This window comes from Thermobia domestica, chromosome 15 (genome assembly GCF_964235325.1).
Source record: "Thermobia domestica chromosome 15, izTheDome1.hap1.1, whole genome shotgun sequence".
Taxonomy (NCBI): Eukaryota; Metazoa; Arthropoda; class Insecta; order Zygentoma; family Lepismatidae; genus Thermobia; species Thermobia domestica.
This window is the reverse complement of record NC_137468.1, coordinates 128272349-128285165: the sequence shown is the minus strand read 5'-3', so window position 1 is coordinate 128285165 and position 12817 is coordinate 128272349. Positions and strand designations below refer to the sequence as shown.

General features: G+C 34.9%; 1 protein-coding gene and 1 long non-coding RNA gene across 2 annotated transcripts in view; one reads left to right on the top strand and one right to left on the bottom strand.

The window, feature by feature from the left end:
- The window catches only part of LOC145671226 (cationic amino acid transporter 2-like), a 1570353-nt gene that overhangs the window by 891175 nt on the left and 666361 nt on the right, over positions 1-12817 (top strand). The window contains exon 8 of the mRNA XM_081740116.1: positions 4011-4108. Within this exon, the coding sequence (XP_081596242.1) occupies positions 4011-4108 (98 nt within the window). The remainder of the gene's footprint in view (positions 1-4010; positions 4109-12817) is intronic.
- LOC145671229 (uncharacterized) overlaps positions 3145-12817 on the bottom strand; it is a 331066-nt gene continuing 321393 nt past the window's right edge. Inside the window, exon 3 of the long non-coding RNA XR_014128492.1 lies at positions 3145-8465. This is a non-coding gene — a long non-coding RNA (uncharacterized LOC145671229). The remainder of the gene's footprint in view (positions 8466-12817) is intronic.

The window sequence follows — 12817 nt, the reverse complement described above, 5'->3', positions numbered from 1 at the left end:
AGTGTGTTTATTTTTCTGATTTTATTCGTAAGGTGTTGACTATGATTGTTTGTCACTCAGTTTTAGCGTACTGATTATAATACGTTGATCTTTAAATTTTACATGCAAATTAAATTTTACAGGATTTTCCCGTTATTGTTTTACATTTAAAAGAATGACGGGATTTTCCCGATGCCTAGGGCGGGAGTTTCTCAATTTAAGAAATTTACTGACCGGACTTCTTTAAGCTTATGGGACCTCTTCCAGCATAACCCCGTTGTTGAATAATAACACCAAGGCGAAACAAACTTATTTATGTGAATATGTAATATAAATACATAAAGCAAAATATCTAAATCAAAAAACCTGGTTTAAACCCCAAAAAAGCCTGGTTTAAACTGCCCCCCCCCCAAAACGGGTTTTTGGCATTTTCAGAAACAACCATGGTTCTTGCCAACTCTGCTTACTTTTGTATATAGGAGGTTAAAATGTGTTTATTATATACATTGGTTAATCCTTTGGAATTCATAATGTAAAAATGTTGAAGTAAAATTGTTTAAAATATCTTTTCGAAATTCATGGTTTACTTTCGAGGTTTTATATTACTATCGGCATCAACCACTAATTAAATGACTTTCTGTGTTATAGAGAAGCGAAACAAAATCTGCTTTATCGATTTAAAGCAGAATTTTGAAAAAAGCCCAAAATTTCCCAAGCAAAAAAGCAAAGCAGAAAAAACCGAGTTTTTTTCCAAAAAAGCCGGTTTTTTTCCGAGCCCTTGCATCTCTAAATTTCATCCATCTCCTTTAGCAGTTACATAACTCTGGGCCGCTAAACTAAAGATTTCATCTTTTCTTTCATTACTACAATCTTAAAGTTTGCACGTATTAAAGTTTGCACGTATTAAAGTTTGCACGACATTATTAATTGTTGAATTGGTGGATTTATAAAAGTCAGCGCTAAATCATTTTAGGCTCGATAATCTTTCCAAGGCCTCTGGAGGCGCTAAGCTCTGAGCGTGCCATTTAGGGAGGAACGGTGGCTCAGCGATAGAGAAATTACCTTTGTTCGAAGGGTCGCATGTTCGATTCCCGTCCAAGTAAGTTCGTGGTGGAGGACATCGTGTTCGTGGGTTTTCTGGGGATTCTCCAGTTTCCTACCACATTCTCATTCAACTATTTCTTTCATCATTCACTTCTGTATCCTCTTGCATTTAGCTTGCATAATCGTGGGATCTTAAACTAAAGATTTCATTTTTCATTTGCCTTTACGTATTTGTAATGTAAGGAATCCTTGGGACAACGTTTAAAAGATATCATTTCATAATTGTGGGAATTACTGAAAATAAACTTTCCAACAATGATAGCTGCCAAAAATGAACCAAGACCAAAGTGATAAAGTGCACAAATTGGTCCCTAGGGTAGTTTCTTAAGACAAAGTTTCATATTTATGGCAATTATTGAAAAAAATTAAAAATTTTAACATTGTTAAGGTAGGACAAATGTATCTCTATTAGTGGTGAATATTAACAATATTTGAGCATCGAAATTAACCTTACAAGCACATTGACACATTTCAGTTTATATTTTAAAATACCAATTAACTTAGATTCACATTCAAATCAATGAAGTCATTCATGTCATAGGTTAGAGTGGGTATATATTTCCGAGTGATAATTCAACAATAGTGTTCTGAAGTATTTTATTTGTTTGCTGACGGAGTTTCAAAATTAAGCTCTTTAGATCTTTCCCTTTGAATTTATTCAAATTCCTCAGTTACGCAACATACATCAGGGATGGCCAACGTGTTGACTGTCAAATTCTCTCTGACAGATAGTCCGCGGCAGTCACTCTACCGCCACTCATCAAACCTTGATTTCACCCTCACCCTCATGAGACCCGCCCTTGTGTGGCTGAATACTTATGCTTGCATCGTAGTTCAAGGAACATTTTGAAGTAAAGGCATTAGATACTGTTGATGAATGATGTAAACGTCACTATCGACCGAGATCTCCATTGTAACAGTTGTTCCATTTTAGGTGTTCCACAGTAAGTTATACGATGATATGTTTAGCTTCCTTTCTTTAGGACGTATGCTAAGTAAGGGCGGATTCAGGACGGACTTCTGGTGGGGGTGGTGGGTTGTAATACTGCTACTTAGAGCTACTTTTAAGAGCTCCAAACTCTGGGATGCGTTTTATTTGTATATATAAAATAAAGAAGTTTCCTCTTCTGGGGGGGGGGGAGCGATCGCCCCGATCGCCCCGATCGCCCCCCTGGATCCGCCACTGACGATAAGGAAATAATTCAACAGATAGGTTGAATAATTGATGCTCTGATCCTCACGAAGGAGGCCCTCTCGAGGCCTCCTCACCCTCAATTACCCTCGCCCTCATATCATTGGGAATACCCGGAACTGATTCAATGAAAGACGTGTAGGTTTTGGGCCTTCATTTGATAACACTACGTCCCGACGATACATAAGCCAAGCACTATATATATTTCTACAAATATCAATAACTGGGAAAACAGCCATGTACCGCTGATGAGTTCTGAAAGAAGTTCTATATATTAATGCTACTAACATATCCGTAAGATCAACGCCTCCCCTATGAGGATTATAATGCTTTACTATTTGAGAACATGCAATACCAATATCATCTCCCCTTTTCCCCATCTCATTTGCTGTAGCGTGCTGATGTAGATACAAGATAAATCCATTTATGAACTACCCGAAAGTACAGATCTATTTTGCTATCTTTCTGCTGAGCAATTCATTCTCCTGGCTTTCATATTCCGAACGTCAGAATCTGCATCTAGTAAAGGTACAATACATTTGTATAATACTTCGAAAATTTCTTCCATAGACAGATATTTCTGAAACGAAGAGATGAAAAATATTTTCTTACATTCAAGTTCGTAAAGGAAGAATTAATATACATCAAATATTGAACTCTCTTTTGCTTTCAGAAATACATTTTGTTATACAATTCAGAATTTCCAGAAATTGTAAAAATGGGCAATGCTACACTTTTTATAATGTATAGATAAGTTCGGCCCAACAATTATTGATCCATCGGCAAGACCGGCCTTCAGAAGTAACTAGAAAGTTTAGACATTCGTTAGCATTGGTACGGTAAGCTGGTCATGATGATGGATAAACAGTCCTTGGACCAAATTCAGGCCTTGCTACTCAAACTTGAAGAATGTTGTAGGATATATCGCATTTTCAACGTTAATTTTAAGAATAAGAATGCAATTATAAATAAAAACAACAATGTATAGTTTTATTTGTACCTTCATAAGTAATGTAAACAAGTAACAACTAACGGATTTACAATCACTACTACAGAAAATAATAATATTAACCTGTACACCACATTATTTCTTCCTGTTGGACTCCATCTCGGCACTACTTCGAAATACACAAGCTATTGGCAGTACATAATTCGACGTAAAGATGGCAGCAAAGACTTGGTGAACATATAAGAGGTTGTTCTCCAAACATAATTTCTAGCAGTGTTACCGAAACCAAACATATAACCAAAAACAATATGTATCCCTTAGGAGACATTGTCAAGAAGAGGGTTAAGATGATATTTTTAGTCGAGGAAACCTAAATATAATTAAATGAAACTTTGTCCTTTGACCCCAACTTTGGTCTTTCACTTCGTTTTGCTCAAAGTTGAAGGGGATTCAGTTCCTAATGTTCGTTGAGTGAATCTCTTGCTGCGTTCTGTCAAATTCAGTAGGTTCCAGCATGGCTTCATCTTAACGTTCAAATTTATGTAATTCGTTAATGAGAGGCACATACCTACAACTAGAAATGAATACGAACTACTATCTAATACATTGTGTTCATATCATACAATACAATGCAATACAATTGCGAAATACAATTTCGTATAAATTCAAGATTATTTTCTTTATTTTGCGAAGTGATATTCAAAATATTAATTATATATGTCCATCTCTTCCTTTTGGAAATATCTTGTTTTGAATCATTTCAGTATATTTTTCTTTTATTTCTAGGACGTTGGTGCTCCGTTACCATACGTATTCGATCAAATTGGATGGCACGCAATAAAATGGATTGTTACTATTGGAGCAGTATTTGCAATGTGCACTAGGTAAGCAAAATACCAAGAGGGTGAGTAGTACGCGGAGGCGTACAGGAAAAATTTTAATATTGTCATGTGACTTGGCCATTGACTTGGCATATTGTCACGTGACTTGGGAATCATGTGACTCGGCCATTGACCCCATTGTCCATTGGTGTCGTGTTATAGGTTAATGATATTTAGGTTTTGCGAGGGATACGGAACTCTACCCCCAAAATTTGCAATGGATTTCACTCCTATGAATTTGGGAATTTTCGGAAACCAAAACGTTTGGTGTCGTATATGGGCCACAAATGTACTTCTGAAAATTTGGACTGTCCTAGTTTGTTCCCTTTAATGGCTACAAAATTGCAAAAAATTTTAATTCTCAAGACTTTTGATGTTCCTTTTCCCCTATAATGTGTCTTTATGGTCCTATGAAGGTATACTTCATCCTGTGTCGTAGATATCTAGTACAAGAAACGTAACTCTGTGGTCCAGTGGGTAGGATGATCCAAATATGCACCTATTATGTTATAAAGGTGGATGTGTAAATTACGTTCTTGCATGACTGTCTAAGACCAGCTACGTACTGCTGTGATTCCTTTGAATGGATGTGAGCGTTAATTTCAATTGGTAAATAATTGCTAAAAATTCAAAGTTTGAAAATTCCTGATGTTATTTTTCCTCTAAGATGAACATTTGTGGTTCTATGTAACACAAGGCATATACCCTTTTAGTTTGTTTAGACGAATGAGGTGGACAAACCTAAGACCACTCATGATCTAAGATTGGTGCTTACGGTTCTATAGGTAATAGAGTTTATGGATGTGAGCTTACTCTATGTGATGGGTACGTAACACCAAACATATTTTTGTAGTTCCCTTGGACAGGTGTGAGTGTAGAGAACCCTGCACCACTTGTCCTTTAAAATTGACTGTTTCCCAATGCAAACACACACACACACACACACACACACACACACACACACACACATACATACAGAGAGAGAGAGAGAGAGGGAGAGGCAAATCGCACTTATTGCTTGTTCTAAATAACATGATCAGCTCACTAGGCACAGACACACATGAAAACAACCCTAATTGGCTATTGGGAGTCACATGATCCAGGTCACCGTTATTTTGTGTAGTCTTCAGGGTGGGTTTATGTGTTTAAAACTAGCAAATGAGAAGTCAATTTCTGTGCTTCAGCCACTTGATATCATCGTTAGCGTAATTGCGATTAAAGTAGAAATTCAGGTCTAAATGAAAATCATTGCTTTCCGACAAAACATTATAATTCGATGTCGAAATTGTATCAAAGGAAAATGAACTCGTTCAAATGGAAATTATACTTTACCATGGCCTGTGGACCTTATTGATCTCTAGACCCTTCCTTGAATTTTAAATATCGAGGTTATGGTTTTATGGAAAAGTACTTTACTCTTTTTTGCTCTTTTTAATAGGGTATTCAACTGTAGCTAAAATCATGTTACATACCTCTAATTCTCGGTATTCCCTGTATACCTAATACACATCTTCTTCAGCGATCAGTTTGATAGCAACATTCTTGATACACATACATATCGCACTTCACACCTATCAACTGATATTATTTCTTATTCGCAACTTTCCCTTCCTCCCGCACTATCACGTTATATCTGATATGCTATACATTACTGGAAGTACAATCAATGAAATGTTTTCTCTCAACACAGAGACTTATAACACAAAGACGTAAATACACACACACACACACCTATCACATTACATCCTTGTGAGTAGCTAAAATCATGTAAAAGCTTAAAGAAGTAACTATATGTTTAAATATGCAGAAAATTGAATTTCTCCATATGTAGCAAGATTAATTTTGATTTAAACTACTCGCTGAGCAAAACAATACGTACGCATACGCTGAGTACGTTTATTGTAAAACGTGTAACGTTTCGCCAGGTATCAACTTTGGCCATATCAGACACCTTAATAATTTTACTATAAACGTATTGTTTTGTTTAAAGAGTAGTTTATATCAAATTTAGTAAATAAAAAGCAAAGCTTGTACAGTTGAAAACATGAAAGTTGTTATAGCTCCGATGCTGAAAAGGAATATAAACAAATGGAAGGATTGGACGAGAACGGAGATGTTTAAGAGTCAGCAAGTGTGGTTCCTGAAGAAGAGTTTAGTGGAAAAGGTTATTCCAAAAGCATTAAGAATGGGCAAGAAAGGAGTGAAGTGTAAAATTTTAATCATTTTTGCAACAAACGCATTGTTTTGCTCAGTTTAAATCAAATTTAGTCTATAAAATCCAAAGCTTGTACAATAGAAAACATTACAAGTAGTAAGACGTAAAGGTATAAATCCTTAGATGTGAATAAAAGTTAATGACACATAGTTTATCACTCAATTTAATAATCTATGTTGAATTTTGTTTGGTTTCTCAGTTTCTTGTAGTGCCAGTTATTACTAACCTTTCATTGTATGATTGTAATAATGATTTAGGATAGAATAGGTTAACCTCACTTATTGAATCAGACAACCATGACTTGTAACAACAATGACTTAAAATTTCTAATGGTTTGAGCGATTCTCCGTTAAAAAACGTAAGTAATTTAAAGCTCAACTCTTAGTTGTAACAAGTAAAAGCTTAGTTGACGTAATAAGCACTTAAATGTTTAGTGTACAGTGATGTCGGAACTTTCGTATTTTAAACCATTTCGATTCCTTAAACGGTTCCTTAAACGATTATTCTGTTACATTTGTAATTTCTCAACAAACGAAGATACACTTAATTCCTCGAGTAAAAATTTCTAAACGATTTCTTTTGTGTAGTTTTTGATACTAAATGTTTCTGTAAAATGTTTCAAACAGATTTTGTGTAATTTTTAAAACTCAAATTATATTTCGCACCTAAACAATATTTATTCTATTCTTTTCACTTCCTTCTAAACGGTTTCGATTCTTTAAAACAGTTATTTTGTTCTATTTGTAATTTTTCAAGAGAAACGTTTTCTAAGTATTCTTGTTTAAATTCTATACATAATATCTTTGCTCTAAAATATTTCAAACATTTTCTGTAAATGTTCAAAATTACTTTTTGAAATTACTTTTTCACAAATTAGAAAATTATTTCATATAAAATGTTTCAAGGAATTGTTTCGTTTCAAATGTTTTAAACTAATTTCTTTGTGAGATTTTTGTATGAAATTGTCAGTTTTAAGAAATCTTCTTGAACATAAAATTTCCAAATTATTTTTTTATTCCTCAAACCAAATTCTTCTGTGGGTTTTTAAAAATATTTTTTGAAACTAAACTGTTTTGTGTTTAAAATAACATTATTTTGAGCAAAATTTTCTAACAAAATTTCTTGTCTAATTTTCAACGCGGACTAACTTAAACGAAGTTGTTTGCGTAATTTTTCTTCAGTGTGTGAAAAGTTTTGTACAAAATTTATTTCTCGAAATATTTTAACGAAAATCTTTAAATTTAAAAATTACAGTAAACAAAAAGTTTTCCAGTATTTTTGAACAAAAATATTTAAAATTAATAAAATAATAAAAATATCTAGTTCACTACAATATTTTATGGCAAGACGTATAAAGAAATGAAATATAAGAATAATATTTTCATGCAATATTATTTGCAAAGTAGTATTGTATGTAAATGTTTATAATCTTAATTGATGTATGAAATCGAAAACTATTGTTATTGTTTTTGTCTTCATCGACTATGAATTCTAAAGTTGGAGTAAGGTATCACAAAATGATGTTTTTGTTAGGAATTCGATTCTGAAATTATCAGTTTAGAAATAATATTGTGCAGGTGAGAGCTGTCTTAAATTATCAATAAATTATTATAAATTCTGAAACAAAGGGATGTAGATGGAGTGAGAACTGACAACTCACGCTCAATTGTTATAATGAAAGGTTATACTTTAACACATAAATGAAACTCAACCATTTCAAATTGATAAAATAACCACTAGATTAGGTAGAAAGTAAAAGGGGAGAGAAGAAGGGACTTAACTAAAAGGATTATTTTTCGGTTCGTGTTGGCATGAATAGCCTCTTCGAAATGCCGTTCCACTTCCTGGCTGGTAATTGAAGAAATCAAATTGAGTTGACGATTGGCTCCTTATTCCGTCAAATCTGCCAGGGACGATGAGTGGATAACTGAAATAGCTCGATGATAATCACTAGATGATGGCCTGGATTTCCCTCATGGACTGTTTTTCTGCTGCAATGAACTTCAGCACTTCAAGGCCCGGGATGGTGGCCTGAAGATGGCTTCTACCTCCAAAATGGAACTGGACTGTTCTCCTGCTACTGTCGCACACTTGACTTCTGAACCACGACTACCTTCTTGAGAAGTGTCTTCACGTAGTATGTTGCTAAAAGAAAGTAAAAGTAATGTATCATGAAATTATCGTGATGTAAATTCAAGCAACTAAGGCTTAATAGCAAATGGCACTGTTGTGAACATGAATTAATATTCATGTAGCATTTTCCCTCAAGGTTTGCAACAGTACGTAAGGAAAAAGACAAAAGTTATTTCAGTCTTCGTTATCAATATGAATTATAATCCAGTGGCCGGCGGGAGCTCATGTGGTTCGGATTCCACGTTAACCAATAGGTCCACGTCTCATATAGCCTCGCTGCTGAAAGTGACGTTAAAATCAATCTAACATAATCTAGTGGCTACCTAATTTGGGGGATGACTCTGTGTTAACAACGACAGCCAAAGAGAGAGTAATATATAGTCGCAAATCATTAGAAACATACACTCCTGTAAAGTCATTTCTAATCAATGAACTTCCGTTTATAACCCAGATTAGCTGCAATGAGCTTCACACCGTGAATAAGAGTGAAAAATAGTGGAAGTATGTCTTTATATTTAAACATCCAGGATAATGATGTATTGATGGTAGATTTCTAGTAGTGATGAAAACTGTAAACAAATCAGTTTGATGACGTTGCTAAGTCTTCCTGGAAACGACTCCAAACGCATAGCTCCATGTTCTTGTGAACTCCAAAAAGTAATTTCCAGCATAAGAATGAGACGTAAAGTCGAACACAAACAAAGTATAACAATTCACGTAGTCCTTCCTCGAAATTGTATTGGTATTATTGGTAAAATATATTCCAGATTTTGAGGACAAGATGTGGTAGGATGATATGTGAAGATTTTAAGTAACTTAAGTGAGGTTTTTCTTCGATTTTTCTCATTCACACCAGGCAAATTCCGAAATCATATCTAATATACAGGTTTCAGGCCGCTTTCTTCCTTCTCTATCTCTTCCTTCCTTCCCGTCCTTGAATCGTGTGCCTCCTCATACGTAGTTGTTATCCCTCATACGTGGTGTGCTTAAGCCGTAGGTGCCAGTAATACTTAGTTGTATAAATACAAATAAATCAAATGTTCATATTAAAGTGGATTGCTAGTCATGATCCCACTTGCTGCTACATTTATTGTGAATCCTGCAAAAACGTAATTTGGCAATGTTTCAAAATAGGTTATTAATAGTTTTGTTTTGGAATAAGTAGTAAATTATTTCATTTCAACACTTATTACTGGATATTTTCAAGTGCAGATTTCAGTATGTTATAGTGAGCCAACTTTACACTACTACTAACGTTGACATTTTTGAATTATCGTGTTGCATGAAAGTTATTTATTTTCGCAGTCACTCCACTTTCACAGGTTATAGAACAAAAATTTGATTTTGCTCGAATAAGTGTACTGTATCAAAGAAAACAGGGGCTTTTAAAGTACACAGAATTGAATACCAAGTGTATTAATGCAATATTATTCATTGCACAATGTTACGAAATTATCGTTCATCAATAACAACGCAATATATTCTCATACGTACATAGTATCTCTTGGTTACCAAAATATGGCGGTGCTAAGAAGAACTCCAATTACATGCTAGGACACAACAATGATTTAAAAAATGCAAACGAATAGAACTCTAATAAGTTGATAAAGAGAGTTTTGATATAGTTTCTGAAAAAGTTAGGACTAGCTACTGTATCGGATATTCTAATGATCAGTTAGATATGATGACCAGATTGTGACAACCGAAACGTAGGAAAGAAATATATTAATAGGATGGCATATTTTTTTTTCACGCCCAAGAATCCACATTACTCTATTCTGATTGGTTGAGTGTTCTGACGTCACAAATCACTCTTTGTTTTGATTCCGTGATTTCAATTCGACTCACGGAAATAGATCACCGGAATAATATACAAAAACGAGCACTGCTCGTACTATGAATTCTCTAATCAAATAAGCGTGTTAATGGTTTACTGTAGTATAATATTGTGCTATATGCAGAGCATAATAGATAATTCTTAATACATACATAGCATAATTCCTTGTAATAAGCACATTTCTCTCTGCACAAGTAGAATAATAGAAATACATTGTGTTTTCGTAGTGCAATAACCTTTAGTAGCTTTTAATTTATTAAACATTTTTCACTGCGTCATTTAAACAAAAGTAATTTCCAAAACTATGCAGTATAACAAAAACTACGTGCAGATTTACAACACATAGGCAAATTAAAATAAATATCTCTTATTTTTCTTGACATAATTTGCAGAGTACATTACTTGAGCAGACGGTTCTACCAAATTTTGACACATTTCTTACATTTTCAGGTCTGGTTAGAACTTTGTATTTCTGTTAGCAGAGCATGCATTAAATGAAGAGCTCCATTAGCAGAACTTGCAGATTGACTTAAGGAGGGCTCAGTATAGATACTTTTTGCTAGGTAGCCTCTAAAAAGCAAAAATTCTATCCAACCGAGTCAGGGCTGGAGCACAGCAGGGAGGCCCACGCGTTAGCGAGGGTGTCTTCGGCAGGGAGCCGGCACGTCATCGACAGGAGGTATACGCAGAAATGTGGACACGGGAAGAGCACAATACATCCACAATCACTCAAAACTCATATCAACATGCTGTGTGCTGACAGTAATTACATTTACACGCTCATTCTTTGAGGAAAAATGTTTCATATCATATTTTACCTATAAATTTCTATTTGGTAGAACCGTGTGCTTGAGTGAACCCGCAGAGAGATTTTGCACCTCCGAGAAGTTGCCCCCCCCCCCATAGGAGCGCTAATGATCTCTTCTAGTGTAATCGTTAGTGCTTCTTAGAACACCAAATCCCAACATTACTGCTTCAATAGTTTGGACGCTAGAAGCAAAAATATTTAGGGGGGCTACTTCACGTTAGCCCCCCCCCCCAGAAAGCACTAACGATTAAACCTAGCGCAATCGTTAGTGCTTCCAGAAAACACTAATAGTTTCGTTAGTGCTTCAATATTAGTGTGCCTATGGCCAATTACATGAAGAAAAAGCCCATAAGGAATATATGGGGAATTTTTCATTGGGTCAAATTCCCGCCAAATTCAAAAGCGCTAATGATATCTTCTAGTGCAATCGTTAGTGCTTCGTTAGTGCTTTTTAGAACACCAACTCCCAACATTAGTGCTTCAACAGTTTGGACACTAGAAGCAAAAATCTTTGGGGAGGCCAACTTCACGTTAGACCCCCAAAAAGCACTAACGATTAAACATAGTGCAATCGTTAGTGCATCGCTAGTGCTTCCAGAAAACACTAATAGCTTCGTTAGTGCTTCAATATTAGTGTGCCTATGGCCAATTACATGACACGGAAAGCCCATAAGGAATACATGGGGAATTATTCATTGGGTCAAATTCCCGCCAAATTCAAAAGCGCTAATGATATCTTCTAGTGCAATCGTTAGTGCTTCGTTAGTGCTTTTTAGAACACCAACTCCCAACATCAGTGCTCCAAAAGTTTGGAAGCTAGAAGCAAAAATCTTTTGGGGGGCCAACTTCACGTTAGCCCCCCCCCCAGAAACCACTAACGATTAAACATAGTGCAATCGTTAGTGCTTCCAGAAAACACTAATAGTTTCGTTAGTGCTTCAATATTAGTGTGCCTATGGACAAATACATAAGTGTGGCATACTGCAAATAAGAGAATAAAACAAATTGCTAAGAATGACAATTTTATTATTGTGACGGAGTTGGATGACATCAAAAGTTAAAAACTTACTTACTGAAGCAGTTCAAACAAGATGAATGGTAAGAAACAGATATAAGCAGAAAGCATTTCTCTCTTTCCCCCCACCCCACCTAAAAAAACAAACTCATAAAAAGAAAAAGTTATATAATATAAAGGTTTCATATAAAAACGTAACAGTACAGAAACAAATAGCTAAACGAAACGAAAAAGAGACAAACACAGAATAGGGGACACCAGTGGGGTAGCAGACTAGCGGCCCTCCCATGCATGATAAACGGATGGGACCTTTGTTGTAAACCCCATTGTTATAATAATAATAATAATAATAATAATAATAATAATAATAATAATAATAATAATAATAATTATTATTATTATTATTATTATTATTATTATTATTATTATTATTATTATTATTATTATTATTATTATTAAATAATCGTTTCCTTTTCAAAATCTCTGACTCTGCCTAAGAGCATGAATGCATATAGCGATGATGTGTGCACGTATTGTCAACGAGCGGTACCAAAGGGCAAAAGAGGTGGAAATCTCCAAGAGAGAGAAATAAAAAACTTTCTTATGGTAAATTCTAGTTCAAAGTTCGAAGCACTTGCTTTCGCACGTGATTTTTTGTTTCTCTTTTTCAGGAAACAGAAAACTTCTGGCGGCTGAGAAATTAT